Below are 25,583 nucleotides of genomic sequence, written 5' to 3'. Positions count from 1 at the left end.
ACAAAATTTGTAGCCTGTTACCGAAAACAGGTAACACCAATCAGATCGCGTTGTTGGTAATTACTGAATTTTTGTGACGTTTGTTTAGAAGTTACCATAGATACTATGGAATTACGTAATGAGTGAAAGAAATTATCGCGAAGATGAGATAACGTGATGATTGAGGCTGCTGGTGGTCGTCTATGCGGTATAACTGAGATCCGCTTACTTTGTATGGTCGTCACACGTGTTATTCTTGTTGCCATTGTTGTGATGTCATTGTTTAATTACATTCCACCGCTACAAATTTGTAATGCTAGAGTGACCAGATCCTTCCTCTCAGTTTATGCGAAGGGGTGGCCGCGCCAGACTATGCACTGCTAAGGAAGCGTTTGTTAAACAAACCGCTTTTACCAACATATTACACACAAAATCATCTTCTAAACTGTTTTATAGTGTGACTAACGTGTTTTTTCCCACAAATTCTCTCGACAAAGCCTCAAAGCTGCTCTTCATTTTCGTTCGCGTACGTAAGGGATACCCCCCTTTCAACTTTTTATTTTTTATAATACAGTTACAATACAAATTACTCTACAACTAAACTACAAACACAATTAATTATTACAACAGGGGTTTGGGGAAAGGAAAATCAGAGTCCACACTGCAAAGCCCAGTATCGTAAAATCATACGGGCATTGTTCGTCCATAAAGAAACCCCTGTCAACTCGAAGCGATAGGCTATTCCTGGCAGTATACGAGGCCTGCACCGTTGTTTTTCAGTTGCTAAATGCCTGAAAACCTCAAGCGGAAGGTAGTCTGAGGAAAGTCACCACACCCGTTTTTCAGTCTGCCGAAAAGAAACCACCTCAGAGCAAAGTTCACCTGTGCAGAAGTTTAATATAGACTTCATTTCACTTTTACTCATTACGTAAAAGCTGCTTTTACCGTTATTAAACGATTTTGCTCACGTGAGTGCGTACGGACAAACATAGATAGGTACACACACACAATTTTACGAAAACAATTTCAGTAAACCATGACTGCTACACATAGGCCACGGTGACCGCTAACATGTTGCTTAAACCTTGGTAAGCAATTGCAACGTAAGTCTCCACTTACTGTATGCATTTAGCTCAAAGATTTTTGTGTACATTCTCCAGTGCCTAACTAGCCTCGCGAGGCCAGACCGCTTTTTCTCAGCACGGCGCTTATCGATTAATATTATAAGCGCTTGCTCGAAAAAGGCGCTTATAATTTTAATCGATCTTTGTTGCTGACAAGGTCAAGGGCTGGTCTGAAGAGATTACTGTTTTGGCTGGATTTGCGGAGAGTCAGCCCCATGCTGCTTACTGTGCTTTTACGCATGGTTTGTCGAGTCATTGGATGTTTGTTTCTAGGACTGTCCCATTTGACAGTGCGATCTTTCAACCTCTTGAGGATGTGATTCGTCAACTGTTTATTCCTACCTTATCAGGCTGTCCACCGCCGTGTGATAATTTACGACAATTGTTTGCTCTTCCTGCTCGTTGGGGAGGCCTGGGTATTTTTATTCTAACTAACACAAGTAGCAATGAGTTGGCTGCTTCCCGTCATATTGCTGAGCCTCTTTGTTTGTGCATTCATGACCATTCTAAGGGCTTTATTGAGGCTATTTCTTTCCAACAGTCTAGAAAATTTTCTGTGTGCAAAGCAAAGTTAGGCACTTACTCTAAGACTTCTTCTGAATTGCGTCAGCAGTTGGAACCCACACTACAGCGTGCAGTGGAGCTAGCATCTGTGAAGGGGGCTTCAAATTGGCTTACAACTCTCCCCTTGAATGAACATGGTTTTGCTCTACATAAGTCTGCCTTTCAGGATGCCCTGGCTTTGCATTACGGTTGGCCTCCCCTCCGTACTCCAACTCTTTGTGCTTGTGGGGCTTCATTCTCTGTGGATCATGTGCTCTCTTGTCTGAAGGGGGGACTACCTTCCCTTCACCACAATGAGATAAGGGACCTCACTGCTACCCTTTTGACAGAGGTGTGCTCCCAGGTGTGTACTGAACCAGAACTGCAGCCCGTCCACAATCCTGATGAGTTCCATCTTTCCACCTCAAATACTCAAGAAGGGGCTCGTTTGGACATTGCCATGAATGGTTTTTGGGGGTAGTCGTTCTGAGAGATGTTTTATTGATGTTCGCGTTTTTAATCCACTTGCCTCATCTAACAGTTCTTCATCACTTTCTTTTACCTTTAAGAAGCATGAGAATATCAAGCGTCAAGCTTATGGTCAGAGAATTCGTGAGGTTGAGCATGCTTCTTTTACACCTATCATCATGTCGGCAACAGGGGGGTTGGCTCACGAAGCTAGTTTTCTATAAACGTCTGGCTTACCTCCTATCGGCTAAGTGGGGTGATGAATACTCTGTAGTCCTGGGTTGGCTTCGGTGTTGTCTTGGCTTTTCTCTTCTCCGCTCGGCTATTCAGTGCATTCGAGGTGCGCGTTCATCCATTGGTGCTTACACTAGGGCTCCACCACCAATGGATTTAGTGCAAGTGGAGTCCCACTTGTCTGAGTAACATGCTGGCTGTGTTACTCTGCTTTTTCTTTTGTCTTTTACAGTTGTCCAGCATGTGCCTTTGTGCTGTGGGTGGTAGACAAGGGCAGTCCATCAAGCCTAGTCTCGCGTGGCCAGACCGCTTTTTTCCGTATATTGGGTGGGGAAAAAAGGATCTGGTGCAACTCCAATAGCTGTTTACTTCTGAGCCGTCCCCACATTCCGGGGACGCTAATTGAATAACATTGGTCACAAAGGAGGTGCCATCACGTCAGTAAGTTAACTAGAGATCTGTTTATCCTTTAAACGAATCTTAATTTGCTCCGATGTCTCTTTTATAGCGTCTTGAAAGTTAATCCTCATCGTGTAACAAGACTCACAACCGGAGCAGGAGTGTAGGAATACTTCATAGTTTTACTGACGTCATAGCACCTCCTTTGTGACCAATATTATTCAATTAGCGTCTTCGGAATGTGGAGTTGCACCAGACCCTTTTCCCCACCCAATATACGGAAAAAAGCGGTCTGGCCACGCGATACTAATCAAGCCCGGGTTAGGAAAAAAAAAGAATAGTTTTAATCGATAAGCGCCGTGCTGAGAAAAAGCGGTCTGGCTACGCGAGACCATAGGGCGAGACTAGTGCCTAACCGGCTAAATAACATGCATGCCTCACGATTCCCACTCAACAATCACGTGCGAAATAGTTTAGGGCAAGTCACGTGCTAATCTGTTTGTCTCTAATAAACTATGGCCGCTCCTCCTCCGCCTGTTCGCCTAAGGAGAAATGTCTCCAAGTCACTGGACAGCATTACTGATGCAATTCGCAAGTACGAAAAGAGTAAAGCTCCCGTTTTGCCGCCACGCCCACAACAACAGCAACAACAAGTCGGTAAGCAAAAGCCGCTGCCGCCTCCACCCTCTGAATATGAAATAGTGCTACCATCCGTTGCTCCAAAACCAAAATTGGTATCGAAACCTTCAGCAAAAGATTACGACCTTGAGACATTTTGTAAGGAAGTGTCCCTCCCCCATGCAATTGAAATAACAGATGGTTTCTGTGGTCCTACTGAAGACATTCCGATTGGGTTTCAGATGATGATTTACTTTCAGAAGACTGCCCGTGTGGTACAAGCCAAAGATGCTCTAAACTATTCATACAACATTCCTCTAGGCTCATCACTGAAATTTGCCCCAATTGATGAGTTGAAACCACCCAACGACCAAACTGGATTTTTCTATGATACTGTAGAAACAATGCTGATGGAGAGGCCAAGCCTTCCTAAGGTAGTCAAAGTCAAGTATGCTTTCACCAGAGGGAAACACTCAGTTATGTCCAACGACATTGTATTTCCTAAGAAAATTGAAAAGAATTTACTTGGCAACAAAATAGTTGGGTTAGTTTGTACCAAGATGAATGGTGATGACATCAAGCTTCCCTTGGAGTGTTCCTGTGGGTTCTCTACTGCTGCAATGGACAATCAATTGTATATTGTGGAGTATATCGAGTACGTCAATCAATTTCCAGTCAAGGTAGCAGTGTTTGGTGATATCAGTACTGTTGCCATGCCATCGACCTTAACACTGTTAAAGGAGCACACATTGAAGAGCTTGGTTGCCCGTAGTCGACATACCAAAAATGAACAAATAGTTGAAATTCCAATTGATCTGCCCATCCAATTGAAGTGCTTGGAAGAAGATATATCTATAGAACATGAACAAGTTAAGAAAGCGTATGAAGCTTTTAATCCATCTTTAGTCTCCAATTATTATTCCTTGGCCGAAACCAACAGCCAGCATCGAGCACAGCAGCGATTGTATAGCCAAGTGCGAAGTGATATGGTTGGTACAAAATATTACAACTTAGCAGCCCCAGAAAAGATATACGAGTCAGTGAAAAAAGAGCTTACAAATACCTTGCCACTAGCACATTCAAAATCAGTTGATGATGATTCGCATGAGGTTAGTTTAGATAAATCAGTTGCCAAGTCTAGTCCTGGACCAAGACACAAGATACTAAAAGCAGCAGGCAATTTAATAAGCCAGGCAGGAAAGTCTGCATTAAAGCAATTTCATCATGAAGACACTACCCCTGATGATATGTTACTGAATTTTACAAATCAACTTGAGAGTTTGAAGCAAGAAGTTACAGACGTAAAAAGTTCACTTGAAAAATTGAAACTTGATAAAAAAGAAGAAGTCAAGCAGCAGATCTTAGATGGTCAAAAGGAACTTAATGAAGAAGTCAGGAAGATTCGACTCAGCAATGCTCGGTGTATGCAGCAAGTTAGTAAAGTGTCTCAGTCTCTTGAAGAGTTACAACGAAAACCAGCAGCTAGTGCTCCACCAAGATCTCCTGTCTATGTAGTCCCTCAAAAAGATGTGTACCAATGTTCACCTGAAGACAACAAAAAGTTCCTTCAATCCCTTGACCATTTGAAGGTTTTGCAAGTCTTGGATGGGATGAATCTAAGTCAGTATTGTGCAGCATTCCGTGATGATCGTGTTGATGGTCAACTTTTGGCCACTTTAACACAAACTGAACTAAATGAGCTGAAAGTAAACAGTGCACTCCACCAAAGAAAATTACTTAACATCATAGATGGCAAAGAGTCTGCTGAGAAATACTTACGACTTAGCAATGAAGATCCTTACTACACATAACTGAACTGTTCGCATGCACGTAGCTATAGATTGTCACTTAGCTCAATTAAGAGAAAACTGGAAAAGCAATGCACTGTGAAGCATGTAGCTAACTGAACTGTTAAATCGTGTTACATGGTAAAAGTTGATTGTACATTGATCTTAGCCTTAGGCCCAGCCGGGCTCGCGCTAATGCACACGAGACTATATCTTAACCTAACGCGCATGAGCTTACGGTAGTGCGAGTCGAGAGACGTCTTCCGGCTCGAATAGAGTCTGATCTCTTCGCAGCATAACGTCGCATCTACACCATGGTAAGTTGTAGCAAGGCCTGCATACCGAGTGAGGGTCCGATTCGTTTGTGTTTTACCGTTTCTGTAGTATGGATTCGTCAACTCCGCGTTGGAGAAGCTAATCCGTCGTCGATTCGGGACTGACAAGTGGGAAGAAGTAATGTGAGTATTTCTTTGTGTAATAAGTGTGGATTATGGGCATTAAAGCTGCGCCAGTATATTCGAGCGTCAGCGCTATCGGGTTCACTACTAGTCCGTCAGTGTCGTGTAGTATTATAAATAGATCGTATTGCAGGTGTAGCTATTCCTGAAAATTGGCGAGGCATGAATGGCATGATTATTTTTAATGATTTTGGCTGATAGTGTCTTAAGTATAGATGCCCTTGCCGTGTAGGATAGCCATATAGCTATATAGATGTGCTGCATGGTTGTATGTGCAATCACGATGGAATGGAATGAACCAAGCCAGTAGCTAGCTACTCATTAGCTAGCTAGTAGCTAGCTATTCAGCTTTGCCACGCTAGTAGCCTTGCTACACCAAGCCAGTAGCTAGCTACTCAATTGTGCACACTAGCTACTCATTGTACTCATTGTTATAAATATTATTCTTAGTCATAAGGTTACTACATGATATTGTGTAAATGAAGTTAATCATGGTCATGGTACATGTGCCACAGGATGTCACCTGTTAGTCTCACCTGCATACAGGCCAGTTTTTGTTTCTTTTGTCATTTAGTCTGGAAAAATGAGAAAAGCAAAATGCAAGCTGGCCTTGCAATTGTGAGGCTAGTCATCTGCTTGTTTTCTTACTAAATGGTATTCACGCAGTGACTTATTAAGGTGAAATTACTACATGCCCAGCATGTTGTGTGTAACTAGAAGCACAAGGTGTGTTACATGCACCTTGCAGATGGCGAGACGTATTATATCAAGCAGTACCTTTATTTTGTGCAGCTCCAATGCTACAAATAATAATAATAATAATGTTAATCATGTGGAATGCAAAAGTGCTATCGTTTTATCAAAAACTATTAGCTATATTGATAGTGAATCTTACTGGCTTTTAAAACTAGCTAAACTTGCTATATCGTTATCATTTCAAATGATCTACCGACCTAAATCTAAAATTATTTTGCCCATGCAACATAGAATCCAATAGGTATGGCCTGAATACAATTGTAAACTTATTATGAAGCTATTTATGTTGATTGATTATCAATAGAAGTCCTTTTAACAGGATACATGTAGATTATATGTTAATAATGTAGTCCTATCTTTTGCTATTAATAACAGTTGGTACATTTCAGCTCTATGACTTAAATGTTAAATAACCAAATGATTGGTATATAGCTGACTATTGCATGTAGATGCACTCATATAGAGCTTTTGCCAGCAAAATAAAGTAGAGCAATAAAACTGTCAATTTGTTATCAACATCAAAGTCAATTTATCAACTATGTACATTATTTTTACCACATCAACAGAATTTTGAGTAAAGTAGAGCGGTGCACTGCTTCACCCCTTTTTAGAGAAGCCCCTGTATAGAAACAGTCTTACATGGACAGTAGGTATAGTCATAAGTATGGGATGTTGGAGATCAATCACTAGGTTAGTTATTCTATATATCCTTTGTTTACAGTATGTCACATACTTGTAACCTGTTCAAGCAGGAAACTAGACTTCCTGCTTTCATGTTTATCGTTTGGTTAATGTCACATTCCTCACCAATTGCTATGTAAACATAATGGTATCTGCCAGTATCCTATATACTCTGTTCATGCATCATAAGCCTATGATGTAATATTACACAACCAAACATTGTTCTAGATGTTAAGACTTGTTTAGCAGCTAGGAAAGCAGCACAATGTACTGAGGAGATTTGTAAGGGTGCTGGGATGCTCTGGTTTGGATATAAATCTATCTTAGAATATTAAGAGGTGTGTAGGTTGAATTACTTCAACCTTTCTTTGAGATCACGAGATGTTTGATGACGCATGACCAACCTCCTCTGGTGACCCGCTGAATGAAAACCAGCCATTTTTGCAAAATTTTATTTTGTATTGAAATACACTGGGTAAAATACATGTGCTACATGAAAATTTACACATGCTTTGATCACGTTCATACGCACTGAAATTAAACTCAAACCAATAAAACCTATATACCAACGTATTTTTTGTTACTATAGATTACAGAGATGCAATAAAATGAAATTCGAGGAATGTGCGAAAACAGCAGGTTTTTGCTCACCCGGTCACAATTTATTCGTGCCCTATATAATTAAATGAAGTATTGTGCAAAACCCTAGAGTAGTTACATAAATAATTATAGTGTTACCAATTGTTATGAGCATATGCATAAAATTTTTTAGATAAGGAACTTGATTATTGGAGCAACATGCAGAAAACCTGAAATGTGTTGAGAAATATCTTGAACGTGTACATAGTCAATGTACTGACCGTGCATGAAGGCTGCTCATTAATATAAAGTTTTTAGCCAAGAAGCTTCTAGTCTAAATTTAAGGGATCTGCAACAAGCCTGAAATATTGTAGATCACTGGTAAAATCTGGACAAGTAAAGATATTTTGAAATCTCACTTGAAATCTTAAAGATTTCGACTGGATTTCATGGATGGTTTTGTCAAGTTTGTCGGTCCGTAGTTTGAATCAGTGGAGTATTGCTAGATCTATGGTTACAACCTATGAACAAGGTCACAGCAGTTAAAGTGGTAACAGACAAGTTCGCACAGATTCACACAAGACAACTGCTGCAATCCTTGGTACCCTGAGGGTTAATTACATGTATAGATTTTTAAAATATGTTTACATTTTAGTTGCATACGTGCAACTTACTGTTTAGTTGTCGAATAAGAACAGACTCAACAATCAGGAACAACTGTAATTGATAGCTTAGAATCCTCATTGATCATTATCTTATTGAGAAAGAAAACTTTGCAAATAACAAAGCTTATAATTACATATTCATAATACTCTAAATCCTATTTAGAAATGATTCTCTTTTTTCTAACATGCATTCATACACCTGAGTGTATCGACAATACTATGCAGGTTTGAAACTGGATTGAGTCAACTGGATTATCTGGGTCATGTTTTTCCAGGTCAAGTGAATGGATTTTATATTCAATTAGGGATCATAGAAATAAAAAGTAGTAGGTTGCCTACACCTGAAGATGTAGTGGTGAACATTTAACCTCTACTTCAGTATTCACCCAAGACTGAAGTAGAGATTTAATGTCCACTAGTATATCTTCAAGTCTAGACAACCTCCATTGTTTTATTTCTACAAGTACACAAAAAAATTTGAAATTTTCAACTAGAGTAGCACATCAATAAGGGGTGCTGAGACAAGCTGGAGTAGTGCACGATATTAAGGCACAGTAAAACAATGAGTATTAGTTAGAAAGGTTTCTACGCTATTTAGTGACCCGAGGGTGAGGCTACCCACAAACTTAATTACTGAGGCTGCAGGCCGAAGTAATTAGTAATTAATTGTGGGTAGCCAAGCCCACATCATCTGAAGGGTTCTAAATAGCGTAGAAACCGATGTCGACCTATTCTAAGTGGTTTAGAAAATTTCTTAGGTTAAGAAAGAGTTAGAGAAAGTGGCAAACTGTGCATACCAGTGTTGGGATTTATCCTTAAGTTGAGTTGATCGGGTTGTGGCATTCACAAGCATTGCACTAGTATCAAGTAGTTACTATACCAGGCTAGAAACACTCTTGTCTTGTCCAGAACATAAGCAATTAAGAAGCAAATAGTGAGTGCTAGCATCAAGATTTATCCTTCGAGTTTGTTGTGTCAGCACCACACCATCCATGCTGGACAATGGTGTATTGAACGCCTAGACTATCTAAACGCTAATGATGCTTGTCTTGTCCAGAAAGTAAGCTAACAGTAAGGACATTTTGTTTTTGGCTTTGCCGATTTTTGTTTGATGAATGTAGTAAACAACCACTGGCGAGACCACAGGTTATTTAGTAACCCCACCACAGGTTTCTGTTTGATTTAGTAACCTCAGACATCAAAGGAAATATTACGTAAAATTTCTAAGAAGGGTTATATCCCTACTGTGCTCAAGTAAACACTTCTTATTGTTTTATTGTGATTTAATATTGTGTATTACTCCAGCTTGTTTCAGTGCTTGTTATCGATGTGCTATGGTCCCTACTCTAGTTGAAAATTCCACATTTTATGTGTACTTGTTTGTTAACTGTTTTTTGTAAAATAAATTATTATGATTGGTGAACCCACGCATACCGCATCAAAAGAAATGGCGCCTCACACCCCAGCTACCAAATTACCAATTATCGTCTGAAAAAGTGAAGTATCCATTACACTTCATTGTCAGCTATTACAAAGTTATATTAATTATCGTCTGAAAAGTGAAGTATTCATTACACTTCGTTGTCTGCTATGTTCAACACATTACACAGCAGTACGAATCAAGAACTGTTCAAGAAGCACCTCTGCAATCAAAATAGCCACTACGAAAAATACAGACGATTTCCGTTACGGAGGGAAGCCATCACGTGCTACCACTAAATCAACACTTTTTGCTGTCAGCAAAGATGAATGGGACACAAGGAGGACACTGGTAAGTCCATGAAAAATGTATTGTACATACTGCGGTATGCCAAAAGGCACCAGTCGGGCCGAAGTGACATCGAACAGTGAAAAAATCAAGCCTGTAGCCTTAGCCGTTATCGAGTTACACTTGTCTGAAGGAATCAGTCAGTTACTTACTCAGTCAGTCAGTAGAAACTTCTGTTAAATAAATTATTTTTAAAATTCCGTAGCAACTTGTTGAAAGCGTTTTGGGTTGATCTGAAAGCTTTTTTGGGCTTAGTTTTACCTATCTAATACTGCCTCATTGTTGTCAGGGAAAATTGAGGCTGTTTTTTGGATGATATTATTCTGTGGGCCACGCCTACTCCTTTGTGGTTCCTACTATACAGTTACTATCGTACTGTATGATATCAGTCAATAGGCATAGTTCCATTTAAGTTTGCGGATAGCAAAATACATTTCCTGCAAGTGGGTGTGGCTTTGCGCATACCTAACACATCATACTTACAAATACTACTATAGTGGGTGTGACCCATGAAAGAAGCTGGCCTACTGCACTACAAGACTAGTCCAAGTCTTGTACAATAGCAATCGAATGGTAGGCGTGACTCCACATAAGCCTGCAGGTAGCTATGGGCATGGATTTGTGCATAGGCCATCATTATTATATTGCTTGTTCCCTTCACATAGTATAACAAAACTTAATGTGGATGGGAGGTGGTTATTGATTATACACTTATTTGAGTATATGACTGTTCTATTAGAGTATCTTGATCTTTAAGTGCAGACTATGCCCTGTTGAACAACAGTGGAGGGGACTCCAACCCCTTAGCTTAGTTCATATGCACAGGTAATACAATTACCTTACCACTTATTCATTCTGTGCCTCATTCTGACATGAAATAGTACATTCATGTGATCTATAATCTAATAATTAAAATTTAGTGCGGCTACCTAAAAATTGATGCAGACGGTGACGGGAACAAGAAATAAAATAATGATTGCCTGCAATACTACTGAGAAATGGGTGTGGCTGCATGTATGACTGCAGGCAGTCATCCTGATAAGTGTCACAAAATAAGCTGGGTTGCATCAGGAGTTGATTTATACACTGCCATATCGCCCAACTAATTGCTTCACACATGATCCAATCGGGTCAGACCTGGATAATCTGTAAAGCTGGTCAGACCCAGTTGACCTGTGAGCCAACCCAGTTTCAACACTGGTGGAGAGGGGACTTACGTTCATGGGCCCTTTTGCATTGGTGCCACTTACAATGTCTTGAAATCAGGACACTTCACTAGTAAGGGCATCTTAGGAGGACCGTGTAGTCTTAAAGATATCCAGAATAACTGTGGTTCCATTCTAACTGTAAGCAGTTCACATGTTGATAAATGCAAAAAAATGAATTGTTTATCCATACCTATCAATAAATTGAATTGTCTGTATAAACAGGAAATGTAGCACTCATGTGCGAACCACAATGGTTGATCATATTTCAACAAGTGTGACTACAGAGTGTCTACCACTATCCAGTACATGGGGTGGGTCCAGACTTTAAAATAAGTTGTTACATGGTAATTGCAGCTTCAGTCTAGCTAGTATATAGCAATATTTCATACTCTACGGCAATATTTCACTGTTAAATTTTACCATTTAGGTCTTTAGAAAAGCAACTGAAACTGCAATAGCTTCATAAAGATGATAATTATTTTAGAGACGCCTATTACATATGAAGATATTAACAAGAGGTAAAATCAGCACTATAAGTGTTTGCAATAAATATTTCTGTGACTGATAAACGGATCCTGTGTAAGGAAAACTTGGCAGCAGCTTTTCAAAGTAACATTAAGGCTTCCAAAGTAAAGGGTTCCATGGAACCAACCTCCTTCCCCCCGATCTGCCCTTGCAGTAAATGATACAATTATTTAAGGTAGAAGAATACTCTTGATAACCAGCCTGTTTATCATTTGGTCAAGATCTCCTGACTAATGACAAAAGAAAAAATACAGGCGGCTGGCAGGGTGAGACTAGCCACACTCCATACATAATAAGGCCAAAAGATTTTGCAAATCTACATACCTCCATACACAAAATCATTCTTTGTTCCAACGTGTTCATAATTTGTTACTAGTAGACCATTCATAGAACTGCATGGTATCCATGACTACATTTGATAATGTATGTCCATATGAGGAATGAATGGTATTAGGGAGTACTGATTGATGTATGGCCAGTACAATTATGAATAAACTGATGGATCATTTTAGTAAATGATGAAATGAGATACCAAATAAACACCCACTCACCCATAGCCTGACCACAGTGTACTGACCACAGTGTACTGACCACAGTGTACTGACCACAGTGTACTGACCACAGTGTACATGTAACTATTCCCTACTGTGCATGCCATAATGTACCATACACACTAACATGTCTTTTAGCCATCTAAGATTGGTTATTATCGTGTCTCATCAAAACTTGTTTTACTTTAAAGTAACATCTAAAAATGTCTTTTGTAGCAAGCCAGATGCCATAATTTTATTCACAAGCACACAATGTTTAATTTAATTATGGTGACGGGATTATTTTTAACTGGATTGAGTATGCAAACAAGAGAATAGTAAAATATTATCTTGAGAACATTTTTTGTGGTACATCATCCCATGAAACATGGATCAACAAATAATGGACAATGATGACATCCCTTCATGGCATCTGACACAGCTAATATTTACACTTCTTCAGCTGCAATTTCTGTACTGGAGCATCATTCCCCAGTTTGATCGTGACAAGCATTTAAACATGCCTTTGCGGTTTGTTTCCTATTTTGGCGTAACCACCATTAGTACACACCATTCTGTTACTTCTGTACAAACACCTACAATTTCATGGCTCCATGTATGCCTACAAGCAGCATCAAAAAATCCCCATAAGTGGGCATGGCTCCCTGTACTATGCTAATAGACAGTAACACATAATCCGGTGTGGCTGCATATAAATTTCTTGAGTCTGTATATCTACATTCCCATCAGTACAACTGAGCTTGTTGTTTATTATCACATGTAATCTGATCCAGGTCAGACTCAGATATCAGTAGGGCTTGGGCTTTTCTGGCCAAAACTATCACCCTAAAACCAGCCTCACAATACTTTCATGGTGCCTTGGCAGTATTGGTTAGGTATAACTAAGCCCAAAAGTTCCTTCAGTACAACCTGAAATGTTTCCAATAGATTGTTACAAAATTATAAAAAACAATTTAGTGGAATTTTCTGCTGACTGACTGAGTGCCTGACTAACTGATGCCTTTTGACAAGTGTAACTCAATAGCAGCTAAGGCTACAGGTTTGATTCTTCACTGTTCAACATCACTTCACCCTGACAGGTGTCTTTAGGCATACCACAGTATGTACTATGCATGCTTCATAGACTTACCTGTGTCCTACTTTGTCCCATTTATTTTTGCTGACAGCCCAAAGTGTCAATTTGCAGTAGCATCATGCAATGTCTTCCTACGTTTGTAAGAGTTGTCCATTACAACTGTCCTTCTTGTAGTGTCTTTGTTCGTAATACTGGATAATGGACTGAACATAGCTGAAAATGAAGCATAACGGCCACTTCATTAGTTCAGTAACTGATAGTTGGGGCACATGTTCAGACAAAAACAATAAACCTGGCACCACTCTTATAATGCGGTATACACCGGTTCACCAGTCATAATTAGTTCATGAACGAATGTCGATTTTATGCATCGAGGGTTTGAATGTAACATTCAAAGCTTTGATGAATATTGTATGGTGCTATAGCTACAGTTAGCTACATATTGCATAGGTGGCATAATTTTGAGTGCATTGTAGCTTAATCCATAGTTTTAATTTTGTTTCGGCTAGCTCCCTTTGGAAAATGGAATTTCTTATGTTGACACGTCTGTTTAACAAGATATAGCAGCTGGAGAAAACACAAAACAAGAAGTTGCTGCTAAAAGATCTTACAGTAGTACAAAACTGGCAAATATTCTTCCTCTACAACTTGTCCCAACTGCACTTCACGATTAGCGGTGGGCGTGGCCACTCATTGTGCAAGTTAATTAACTTGTGTCAGATACCTAGTACAACCACCTTCTATTACTTTCAGGTGTCTCAAGTGTAACTGCCCATGGCAAAAATTAGTCATGGTGTGATGAGCAGTCAGACCCTTACGGTCTTCTGCTCGCTAATATAACCAGGTTGCACATGCACAAGCATGCACAAAATTTGAACTTTGCATATGTCATTCGAATAATGCACCCTTCAAACCATTGAACGAATGCAGTACATTCATTTATGCACTAGTCATAATAATGTTGCAAAAAGTGTTGCAAAAAAAGTAAATGAAAATAAGGAATTTTAAGTTCAACTAGGAATCATCATACAGTGTAGTAGGGACCACAAAGGATTGGGCGTGGCCCATGAAAAAAACGTCACCCAAAAACCAGCCTCAATTTTCCCTGATGACAATGAGGCAGTATTGGTTAGGTAAAACTAAGCCCAAATAAGCTTTCAGATTGACCCAAAACGCTTCCAACAAGTTGCTACGGAATTTTAAAAAAAAAAAAATTAAATGGAATTTTCTACTGACTGATTGCCTGCCTGACTGATGCCTTCAGCAAGTGTAACTCGACAACTGCTAAGGCTACAAGCTTGATTTTTCACTAGCCGAAGAGGTGCCTTTTGGCATACCGCAGTACGTACACTGCATTCTTCATGGACTTACCAGTGTCCTCCTTAGTGTCTATTCATCTTGGCTGACAGCGAAAGGTGTCGATTTGGCAGTAGCACTTGATGGCTTCCCTTTGCAATGGAAATCATCCGTATTTTCATAGTGGCTACTTTAGGCGCTTTTCGAACAGTTCTTGATTCATAATGCTGGGGCACGTGACACCATTTATTTCGGTGTGCATGGATTGCAGAGGTGCTTTTTGAACAGTTCTTGATCAGAAATGCTGTGTTACGGGTTGAACATAGCTGACAATGAAACGTATTGGATATTTCACTTTTCAGACGATAATTAATATAGCTGGGGTGCGCGGCACCATTTCAGATGCGGTATGCTTGGGTTCACCAGTCATAATTATTATTTACAAAAGAAGTTAACAAACAAGTACACAGAAAAATTTGGAATTTTTAACTAGAGTAGGGACCATATCACGTCGATAAAAAGTACTGAAACAAGTTGGAGTAGTGCACGATATTAAACAATAAGAAGTGTCATATCCCTACTGTGCATTTCTGTGTACTTGTTGTTATTATTATAAACCTTAGCTGTTTAGTTTTCATATTTATTTATTTTTATTTATTAATGCTTTACAGCACAAGTGCTGAAGGTCTGTAGGACACCTGGTCCTACAGCCTGCTCAAAGACTTTAGCTATATAACTACCCTTGCACTTAACGCACTAGTATATAGAACACCCAAAACATATAGTAGCTCTCGGTGCATGCCTGATCAGTTTTAATGGTCACATCCAGGTCAAATCCAAGTCAGCAGGTCATCTGCATCAGCGGTAGTAACCCTGTTTCAACACTGCTCTCCACCCCTCTGCATTTCTGAGATTTTTGCTCCAGATGTATCTCTTAGAATACTCAAATAGTGTTTGGGATATGAAATAAGGCTATACTATATCTACATCAAACATGAGTGGCCATGAAACAGACAAGTACGTATTTTACAAGAACTAAGAAAACATCCATAGCTTGATAGTGCCTGAATGGGAATTCACCATTTTTGCTGTGGAAAGTTTTTCATGGCAGGGCATCTTCTATTCCAAATTAATTCACTGAGCCATCACTGTGATGTGTGCCTTAAAAGTATGTCTTATGTTCTTTAGAAAAATCGTAATAACTTGCGCATGCTTTGGTCAATATACCTTAAATGTGGAGGGTGGTAAGAGTATATTAAAGTGCATTTACAGTCCAATTTTTGTATAGATCGAGTAAAAAAACAAATGCAATTTGTGTCATGCCTATGTATCATACCACTTGAAGGAATGATTTCAAAATCTGTTTGTATGTAAAATCGTAGTGCAAAGCTTTTGTGGTTTAAAAGAAATTGAATGACGGTCATGGAGTTATCAAAACACCAACCATACAATCTCATTGTAGTACATATTATCTCATTGTGTAGTGCATCAATCTCATTGTTTCAATCAGTATTACATGTAACAGACATGCAGTTCATGAATAAAAATACAAGATTTGTTGACATGCCTCTGCTGAAGGGAATGTGCCAAAATTTGAAATTTAAGTAGATTAGTCAGTGTAGAGGAGTGTTTAAGTGGTGTAGAAGAACTCTGAGTATAAGCCATTGACTTCATGTAACCTGTGTGAGATCAAGATGTAGTGAGAGATCAAGATATTCTAATAGTGCCTTCATCCTATTAGAGTGTTCAACTATGTTTAAAGTCACCCTGTAAACAGTTTAGCTACAAACAAATCATCCTATAGAGAGTTCAGCTACAAACTAGGTTATATGCATGCACACGAGCCTTGTGTGTAATACAGATTGACACAATGAGATTGTATATGCATTACAATGAGATTATATGGACTACAATCCCACAAGTCAAAGTAACACTGGTAAACAAGGTTATGAATGCATTTTGCGTTTAGGCTGGTGTTGACACCTCAAAGTCTGAGGTTTAATGTTGTGGCACCACAAATCATAAACAAATAATACTGCACTTGTAAGGCTGCTCTGAGTTATCCTGTTCCAACTCTGCAATCAAAGTAGCCACTATGAAAAATACGGATGATTTCTGTTAAGAAGAGAAGCCATCATGCCAATTCGACACTTTTTGCTGTCAGCAAAGATGAATGGGACACAAGGGAGGACACTGGTAAGTCCATGAAGAATGCATTGTATGCACTGTGGTTTGCCAAAAGGCACCCCTCGGGCCGAAGCAACATCGAACAGTGAAAAAATCAAGCCCATAGCCTTAGCTGTTATCAAGTTACATTTGTCTGAAGGCATCAGCCAGTCAGTTACTCAGTCAGTCACTAGAAAATTCCATTAATTTTTTTTTTAAATTCTGTATCAACTTGTTGAAAGCGTTTCGGGTTGATCTGAAAGCTTGTTTGGGCTTAGTTTTACCTAACCTATACTGCCTCATCGTCATCAGGGAAAATTGAGGCTGATTTTTGGGTGATGTTATTTTGTGGGCCACGCCTACTCAAATGTGGTCCCTACTATTGAAACATTTGGAATTTTCAACTAGAGTAGGGACCTGATAGCACTTCGATAAAAAGTACCGAATCAAGCTGGAATAGTGCAAAATATTAAATCACAGTAAAACAATAAGAAGTGTTATATCCCTACTGAGTATTTCCATTATGGTACCTTGAGCACAGTAGGGATATAACACTTCTTATTGTTTAACTGTGATTTAATATTGTGCACTACTCCAGCTTGTTTCAGTACTTTTTATCGAAGTGCTATGGTCCCTACTCTAGTTGAAAATTCCAAATGTTTCTGTGTGCTTGTTTGTTAACTTTTTTTGTAAATAATTATTATGACTGGTGAACCCACACATACCACATCTGGAAATGGTGCCGTGCGCCCTGTATATCAGTTATCGTCTGAAAAGTGAAGTATCCATTACGCTTCATTGTCAGCTATGTTCAACCTGTTACACAGCATTTCGGATCAAGAACTTTCGAAAAGCACATCTGCAATCCATGCATACCGAAAGAAAGAAATAGTGCTGCACTCCCCAGTTATATCAATTATTGTCTGAAAAGTGAAGTATCCATTATGCTTCGTTGTCGGCTATGTTCAACCTGTTACACAGTACAAATCAAGAACTGTTCGAAAAGCACCTCTGCAATCAAAATAGTCACTATGAAAAATACGGACAGTTTCCATTATGAAGGGAAGCCATCACATGCTACCGCCCAATTGACACTTTTTTTGCTGTCAGCAAAGATGAATGGGACACAAAGGAGGACACTGGTAAGTCCATGAAGAATGCATTGTACGTACTATGGTATGCCAAAAGGCACATTTTGGGGTCGAAACGATGTCGAACTGTGAAAAAATCAAGCCCGTAGCCTTAGCCGTTATCGAGTTACACTTGTCTGAAGGCATCAGTCAGTCAGTCAGTCAGTCAGTCAGTCAGTTACTCGGTCGGTAGAAAATTCCATCAAATAATTATTTTTAAAAAATTCTGTAGCAACTTGTTGAAAGCGTTTCGAGTCGATCTGAAGGCTTGGTTTTACCTAACCAATACTGCCTCATTGTCATTAGGGAAAATTGAGGGTGGTTTTTGGGTGATGTTATTTCGTGGGCCACACCTACTCCTTTGTTGTCCATACAGTACTATCATACTGTATGATGATGGTATAATAAAATATAGTCGCACTAATATGTACTATTAAAATTTAATAATGAAATAGGGATCCAACGAAGTGAGGTATCAATAATAGTAGCTATTACAACATAGCTATGGTGAAAGAATCTACATAACTATGTTGTGTAGGAATTTTTACAGGGACTTAGGAATTTAGTAGTTTTATTCTATGTATTTTTCCCCATAGCTATGTTGTATTTCATTATGGATTTTTTGAACTAATAACACTATATTTTAATTGTAGCATAGCTATGATATGCATGTGCAACCGTTGTGGTTATTAGGGTAACTGCTTTATTAGAGTATTTTGATCCTACTGTTTTTCTCAAATAGTAAGTTTTAAAAAAAACTTCCCCTTTTTAACAGTATATTTGACGTTGCTTTTCATCACGCAAAACATTTCTTTGATGATTTTTGGTGACAGCATTTTGGGAGTAGCATAAATTGGGAGATCCGTACACTGTATTATGATTGTGATTAGTATCACTTCAGTCTATTGATCAACTTTTGTCCAATATAGCCGACTTTTTGCATGCTTTGTAATAAAGTCCAATCAAAATTAAATTGTTAGCATTCAACAATTATTAGATGTGCATGATGTGTATAGTTGTCTTGGAACCTGTGATGTCAGAAAACATGAAATTTTAGCAAGCCAATAAGTGAATAAGAGTAATACACAACCTGATTATGCATTCATATACCTTATAATGGGAATGAACCACGGAAAAAAGCGTTCACAAATGGTCTATCCTTTCCTTACTCACAAGAAAACATTCACGACTTATTGCGTAAAGCAATTTAACAATCAGGCTTGTGTCTACATCCCATTGGTCATGCACTAGCATTATTGTTGATATCAGTTCCGTCCTTACTATAACTTCCACGTTGCAAAGTTGCCAATCAAAGTTTCTTGTGGCCTGTTCACTTTAAAAAACCTTACAGAATAACTCGTGGTGCAGACAGAAGTGTTCAAATGGAACTGAATTCAACACTATGTGTTGTGACTGTGACATGCTGTGTTTGCAGCAGAAAAGTGGGCAATGTTTATGATACTGAGGATGAGACTAAAGCATAATGATATAATAAGCACGACTGGTCTGGAAGAAAAACTAAGGCACGCCATAGTGAATGACTATCTGTCCCATTTCTCTTGGTTTGCTTCTGCTGTCACTTACCAATGTTTGCTTCTCTGTTTGGATCATGTGACGTTGTGCATGACTATGCACAGCTAGCAGTTTAGTGTGATGCAAAACTTAGCCTCTTGCAGTAAAGCAATCACATTTTTGGCCTATGCAAATGTTGCATGATTAAACCTTAGTAGCTATAATTATTTCTATTCATTGTAAGGATTGGAGACTCTGTGCTAGTAGTTACAGCTATATACAGGCACTGCTAAAGGAACAAAAGTTTTTAAGTTCTTCAAGGGGTATTTTTAAGTTTTTTTTATTTTTTTTTACAAAAGACATAATTATGATGGGGAATAAAATATTCACAAATAAATCTAAAATTGCAAAATTTGTGAATATTTTTTCCATGAATGATTTTCAACACATGTAGTCTACCTTCATGTTGCAATATTTAGTTGTCATAGATAGTTGGAAATATCCATGAATTTCCACTAGTAAACTTTGTTTGAGCTCTAGATGTGTTCTCGTATCATTATTTGTATTAGCTTTATCTATAGCTATCCATTATCTTGCAGAGCTAAAGTGTTTGAGAATTCTCCAGATTCATGCATAATTGGAGATGATAACTCATTCAAGATTGGTGTTGTGTACGATGAGTCCGTTACATACCAGATCATTGAGGCAGCAACTGATATACTGGGTAATTACATTGTTGGTTGAATAACCATTTTGTAAACTCCATGTATGGATTCCATAGAAAAAAAGAATTTTAGGCATAATAGGGATGTATTACACTACAGCAAATAATTAAACAAAATTTCAAAGTATGCATTGTAGGGACATTTCAACACATCTTAGTAGGTCTAATTAGTAAAATTCATAAGTAAAAATGGCAACTTTTTTTGAACAGTACACTTTAGTTCATGAATTCCACTTTTGAAAATACAGTTCAGTCACATACATACTTCATTTCAGAATACAAAGAGCTTTATGAAAATTTGAAACCCTTAGTTTGAAGTGCCATGGTATATAATATTTTCTATTCTCCTTACAGGACTGGATGCTGATACCATCCTGGAGATGTTTGGGGAGCAGTTTCTCCTCTGGTGTCAAGAGTCTGGCTATGCCAAGACTCTGCAGTTACTTGGCCGATCAATAAAAGACTTCCTTACCAACTTAGATGCACTACACGACCACCTCACAATAGTTTACAAAGAAATGCGAGCACCATCATTTCGCTGTAGTGAAGAAGATGGCAATTTGTTGCTTCATTACTATTCACACAGAAAGTTGGACTCCATTGTAATTGGTGTGGTGAAGAACGTGGGACGGGAGCTGTATGGGTTGGAAGTTGATGTTAGTTACGTGGTCAGGAAAGGTCCTGATCACGATCATAGTGTGTTCTGTATTAAGGAGATTGGTCCTTGTAGTTCAGAAATCTCCCGTGAGATATTGTATCCAGAATCTCCCAATGGTTTGTTTCCTGTAGAGAGTCGTGTGACTGTCACTCCTGACACGTTCCGTTTTGCTTTTCCATTTCACATCATCTTTGATTTCCAGTTGGAGATGGTACAAGTGGGAATATCCCTGGATGTATTATTATCACACCATGAAGAAAGAAATGATTCTGACCGTAACCTTCTGACATACTTCACATTAGAGCGACCACATTTTGTGCTGTCTTTTGATGTTATACTGACACACATCAACACAATCTATGTGCTCCGTCTGAATCATAAAGCTAACGGCAGCAATCCATTGCAGCTGGTGGGCCAGATGATACACCTTAGCAAGACTAACCACATGTTATTCCTCTGCTCACCACGTATCAGGACCTTGAAGGATCTTGAAGCTAACAATATGTTCATCAGTGATATCCCAATCCATGATGCCATGCGAGCTCTCATCATAATGAAAGTGGAGAAGGAGATGTTGGAAAGTGACATTGACTTGCTTGAGTCAACCCGCACATGCTTGGATACTGAAATGGGCAAAATGAAGAGACTACTCAATGATATTCTACCTGTGTCTGCTATGGAGGCACTGATGGCCAACCAACAAGTTGAAGCTGAACTGTTCAAATCAGTTACAATATTGTTCAGTGATATTGAAGGCTTCACTGCTATTGGCCACTTGGTGGAACCCCAGGATGTGGTGAAGATGCTTGATGAGTTGTATCGTCTGTTTGACAAGTTTGTTGATTACAACGGCGTCTACAAGGTAAGAATTGTGTAGTAGTTGTGTTGGTACAATAAAACAGTGGCGGCGGAAGGCGGGGGCTAGAGGGGCTGGAGCCCCCAACTTTCAGATGAGAGGCGCAGAGCTCCTCCAATAATTACCTACGTATATATATCATATAGTGGAATGATTCATTGTACATGTGTTGTACCTGAAAGATTTTAATTTACAATACTTTTGCAAAAGTGCCGCCAGTTTCAATCTTGTGGCACCTATTTTCAAAACTTTTCTAGGGGGGGCATGCCTACAGACCCTAAAAGGAGCTACTTTGCACATAATTTTGAGCCCCCCCCCCCAACTTTTTCATATTCCTCCACCTCTGTAAAACAGCTGATATCATTCACTTGTCAAACACCATCCAATGATGGTGGTTGTATTGGTAGGTGTGCAGAGTTGGTCATTATAGGGACAAAGAATGTGTGACCTTGTTAAGTGGAAAGTTGCATTAGGTGGATCACATCATATACAAATGACACAGCTGGGAATTTTTACGATGGCCTTATTATACAGTGACCTGATTAGATAATTTCCACTGTACAATACTGTAGCAAAAGTGCATGTAACATCAATTATATAGAATGCAAGAGTTCATAATAGTAGTGTACACTAATATTATTGGTTTAATGAGAGTGAAATGTCATGGTGACACTTGAAACACCAAATAATGCATAAATAAAGTTATGTTTATGGTTCAGGTGGAGACAATCGGTGATGCCTACATGGTGGTAGGAGGTCTACCAACACGTTATGACAATCATGCAGAAAAAGTGTGCAATCAGGCACTTGACATGATGTTGTGTTGCCAAGATGTGAAAAGTCCTGTGGATGGAAATCCCATCAATGTATGTATCAATATTTTCTGTTATGAATGTGTGGCGAGTTATACATGCCGTACAATTGTATATCAAATTTGTTTTATAATGTGTTGGACTTATTTCATGATGTGTACAAATACTTTTGGTAATGGTGTTCAGTAGGTATTAAGCGATTCTGATCAGCAACTGTGATCCTTTGTTGCTCACATGACTATCACATGTATACAATCTTTGAAAATATCTTATACTTTTTGCCACATTGCAGTAGTGATACAACAGTGTGTATCAAATACACTGCCATTATCACTGGTGTACATTTACTGTTATGTACTGCTATGTAGATTCGCATCGGCATTCACAGTGGCAAAGTTGTTGCTGGAGTTGTTGGTAATCGTATGCCTCGCTACTGCCTTTTTGGTGACACAGTTAATATTGCCAGTCGTACTGAGAGCAGTGGAGTGGCTGGTAAGATACAAGTCACTGAAGCTACATACAAGTAAGTTGCACAGTAAGGGACACTATTTATTTACAGTAGTAAAGTTGTAGTGGCAGCCAGAATAATCTTCTGTGTTGAAAGTACTGTTAGTGTACTGTATAATAAGAACCATGCTTTCCTACGAGTATAGTTAAGTGTCTTTGGAGCAGCAGAATATATAGGCCACTTCACAGCCAAATTAGGTGGTATGGGCTTTTCGAACAGCAGGTGGCCAGATGTTTGTCACTGTAAAAAATATTACCATTTTTTACAAACAATGAACTGATAACACAGGTGTGACTAAGGAGTCAGTGTTGCTTAGTTAAATGGCCCAAATGTGACGTGTGCATAGTGTATGTGTGCATGTGTGTAGTGTTGTGTGTGTGTGTGGTGGTGTTGTGAGTAGTGTGTGTATAAAATATGGGCTCTTTAAATTACAAGATATGTATACATGAAGACGCATATGCAGGCAGCTAAGTCTAGAAAGTTATCACTTTTACAAGGCAGTGTGTTTGTACAAGTGGTTACCAAAATATGATGTACAGATTATTGTAGTGATGAAAATGAAGAATACAATGATTTGAGGGGTGTTTGTAAATATTTTTCACCATGGAAGCTTTTTAAAAAGGCTGCTGGGTAGAATGTGACTAGAAGGAAGATTTTAAAATCTCTCCATTTTGTCATTACCCAGTCTTAAGACCACTCATTCAAAATTTTGTCTTTTAAAAAAAATCATTATTGTGACTCCAGTTAACATGACTCATTCACCTCCTGGAATACATGTAGTTGCTAACTTATATGGTAACTAATGTCAAAACAGTATACCAAAGGAAAACTGACACTGCTGTAAATGCCAAACCTGTTTCATTGCACACGTGAATTAGTTCCTTGAAAATGTTGTCCTTTACTTCAGATAGGTATACGTGTACTTATCACTGCTAAACATATTGTGCACGTGTGTAGGCTCTTGAAGAACAATGCTGATTTCAAGTTTGGGTTTCGGAAGGCCATGGAGTTTAAAAATGTTGCAGAGAAAGTACCAACCTATTGGTTGATGGAGGCAAGGGGTCGCAAAGTCAGCTACTGCGATGACATTGACACAAAGGTCCCTGTCATGGTTACCCACACCAAGGTACCTCCTGAGGTGACCACGCCTGTACAAGACCCTTCTGCTTCTGCTGTCAAGAAGCCAAATATAGTGTTGTTTATATCATGTGTTGTCTTGTTATTCAGTGTGTTAACACTATGGGATAGTTGTGTATAAATGCTGTCATTGTATGTACTAGTACTGTAGGTTTAGCTAACTCATATAATCACAGTCTTTATAATAATATATTCTATTATAATATTGTCATAATGACTTTTTGCATCATTTTTATATGCACTAATTTTGCAAGATAAAACTTTTGTACAGTAGTAGCTACTGTGACAGCTAGAGAGTTTATTTTTGATATTAAAAATAATTAGCTATATTATTTTAGTATTTTAAATTCACATAATTGAGTTCTACCTATATATGGAACTATCAGTTACAAACTATGCGAGCTATGCAACACTCAAGTAGTAACTATAGTGTCAACAGTAGTGTGGCTCCGGCTCCACCAGAGCAGCAAGAAAGCAGTCTAGCCGATCACGTGCACCTATAGATTGCATGACTTTCTCACATTCGAAAAAGAGACAATATCTGAACTAGTTTAGCGACGCCAGAACCAGAAGTCAACACTAATCACAACAGATACTATTACAAGATCTAATCATGAACAAAAATTCCTACACTATCATACATCAATAGACAATTATAAGTACTCATTTTTTCCAAGAACAATACCAGAATGGAATGGACTACCACAAGACATCATCAACCAACAAACTATTGACAGCTTCAAACAATTATTATACAATCACTTTTAATTTAATGTACATTAGCACTTATGCCCCAGGCGGGCTCTGCTAATTAAACAATATAAAAATATGGATAAGCGCCTGCGCGATAATAGAAGAAGCTAAGCTGTGACGTCATTGGTATGCAATGCAGCAGTTAGCAGAGATAACTTATATAAGACAACAGGCTGCAGTTAGTTTTAGACCTGTCTAGCTATCACGCGTACGTTCGTGTATGTGGAGAAAAGAATGTTGCCTCGAAGATCTGATCGCTACTCACTACAACCTTTGCCAAGTCTCCCGTTCTCGGAGAACACGACTCAAGACGCACGAAGACACCTGCGTCATTCCGTGAGTGCCGGATCGTCTGCAGATATCTACGAGAACACTAGAACTATGCCACGTCCACCGCACGTCGCCCAAGACCAATTAAATCCAATGCACAAATTCTACACGCTCGCGGAGTTGTCTGACCAGTTTACCCTTCCCCAGATGGCTAGAGTTGTGGAGGGCTACTATGGACCTACTGAAACATCGAGGATTTCTAATGATACGGTCCTCTTATTGTGCTTCCAGAATGTTACGAAAGTGGTGACGGCTATAGATAAGCAGAAAATTACGTACAGTG

General features: G+C 38.9%; 2 protein-coding genes across 2 annotated transcripts; both read left to right on the top strand.

Annotated features, from left to right (window-relative positions):
• The first annotated feature begins 3,133 nt into the window (after nt 1–3,133).
• Nucleotides 3,134–5,320, top strand: LOC136260372 (uncharacterized). Its single transcript, XM_066054084.1, has one exon. The coding sequence runs from the start codon at nt 3,263–3,265 to the stop codon at nt 5,174–5,176; it is 1,914 nt and encodes a 637-aa protein (XP_065910156.1). The 5' UTR covers nt 3,134–3,262; the 3' UTR covers nt 5,177–5,320.
• Nucleotides 5,321–5,354: 34 nt separating this feature from the next.
• On the top strand, nt 5,355–24,452 carry LOC136260370 (guanylate cyclase soluble subunit beta-1-like). Its single transcript, XM_066054083.1, has 7 exons — nt 5,355–5,469; nt 5,537–5,610; nt 20,122–20,246; nt 20,601–21,766; nt 22,480–22,626; nt 22,941–23,095; nt 24,038–24,452. Exons 1-7 carry the CDS (start codon nt 5,467–5,469, stop codon nt 24,336–24,338), a joined length of 1,971 nt encoding a protein of 656 aa, XP_065910155.1. The 5' UTR covers nt 5,355–5,466; the 3' UTR covers nt 24,339–24,452.
• The last annotated feature ends 1,131 nt before the right edge of the window (nt 24,453–25,583 follow it).

This window comes from Dysidea avara, chromosome 7, assembly GCF_963678975.1.
Source record: "Dysidea avara chromosome 7, odDysAvar1.4, whole genome shotgun sequence".
NCBI lineage: Eukaryota > Metazoa > Porifera > Demospongiae > Dictyoceratida > Dysideidae > Dysidea > Dysidea avara.
Note: the sequence above shows the minus strand (reverse complement) of the source record. Positions and strands in the feature narration are given on the sequence as shown.

Excerpts from the sequence above, each read along its gene's own strand:
- LOC136260372 (XM_066054084.1), top strand. The coding sequence starts at position 3,263 with ATGGCCGCTCCTCCTCCGCCTGTTCGCCTAAGGAGAAATGTCTCCAAG.
- LOC136260370 (XM_066054083.1), top strand. Across the intron at positions 5,611-20,121 it reads GACAAGTGGGAAGAAGTAAT|AGCTAAAGTGTTTGAGAATT; the intron begins GTGAGTATTTCT and ends ATTATCTTGCAG. Across the intron at positions 21,767-22,479 it reads ATTACAACGGCGTCTACAAG|GTGGAGACAATCGGTGATGC; the intron begins GTAAGAATTGTG and ends TTTATGGTTCAG.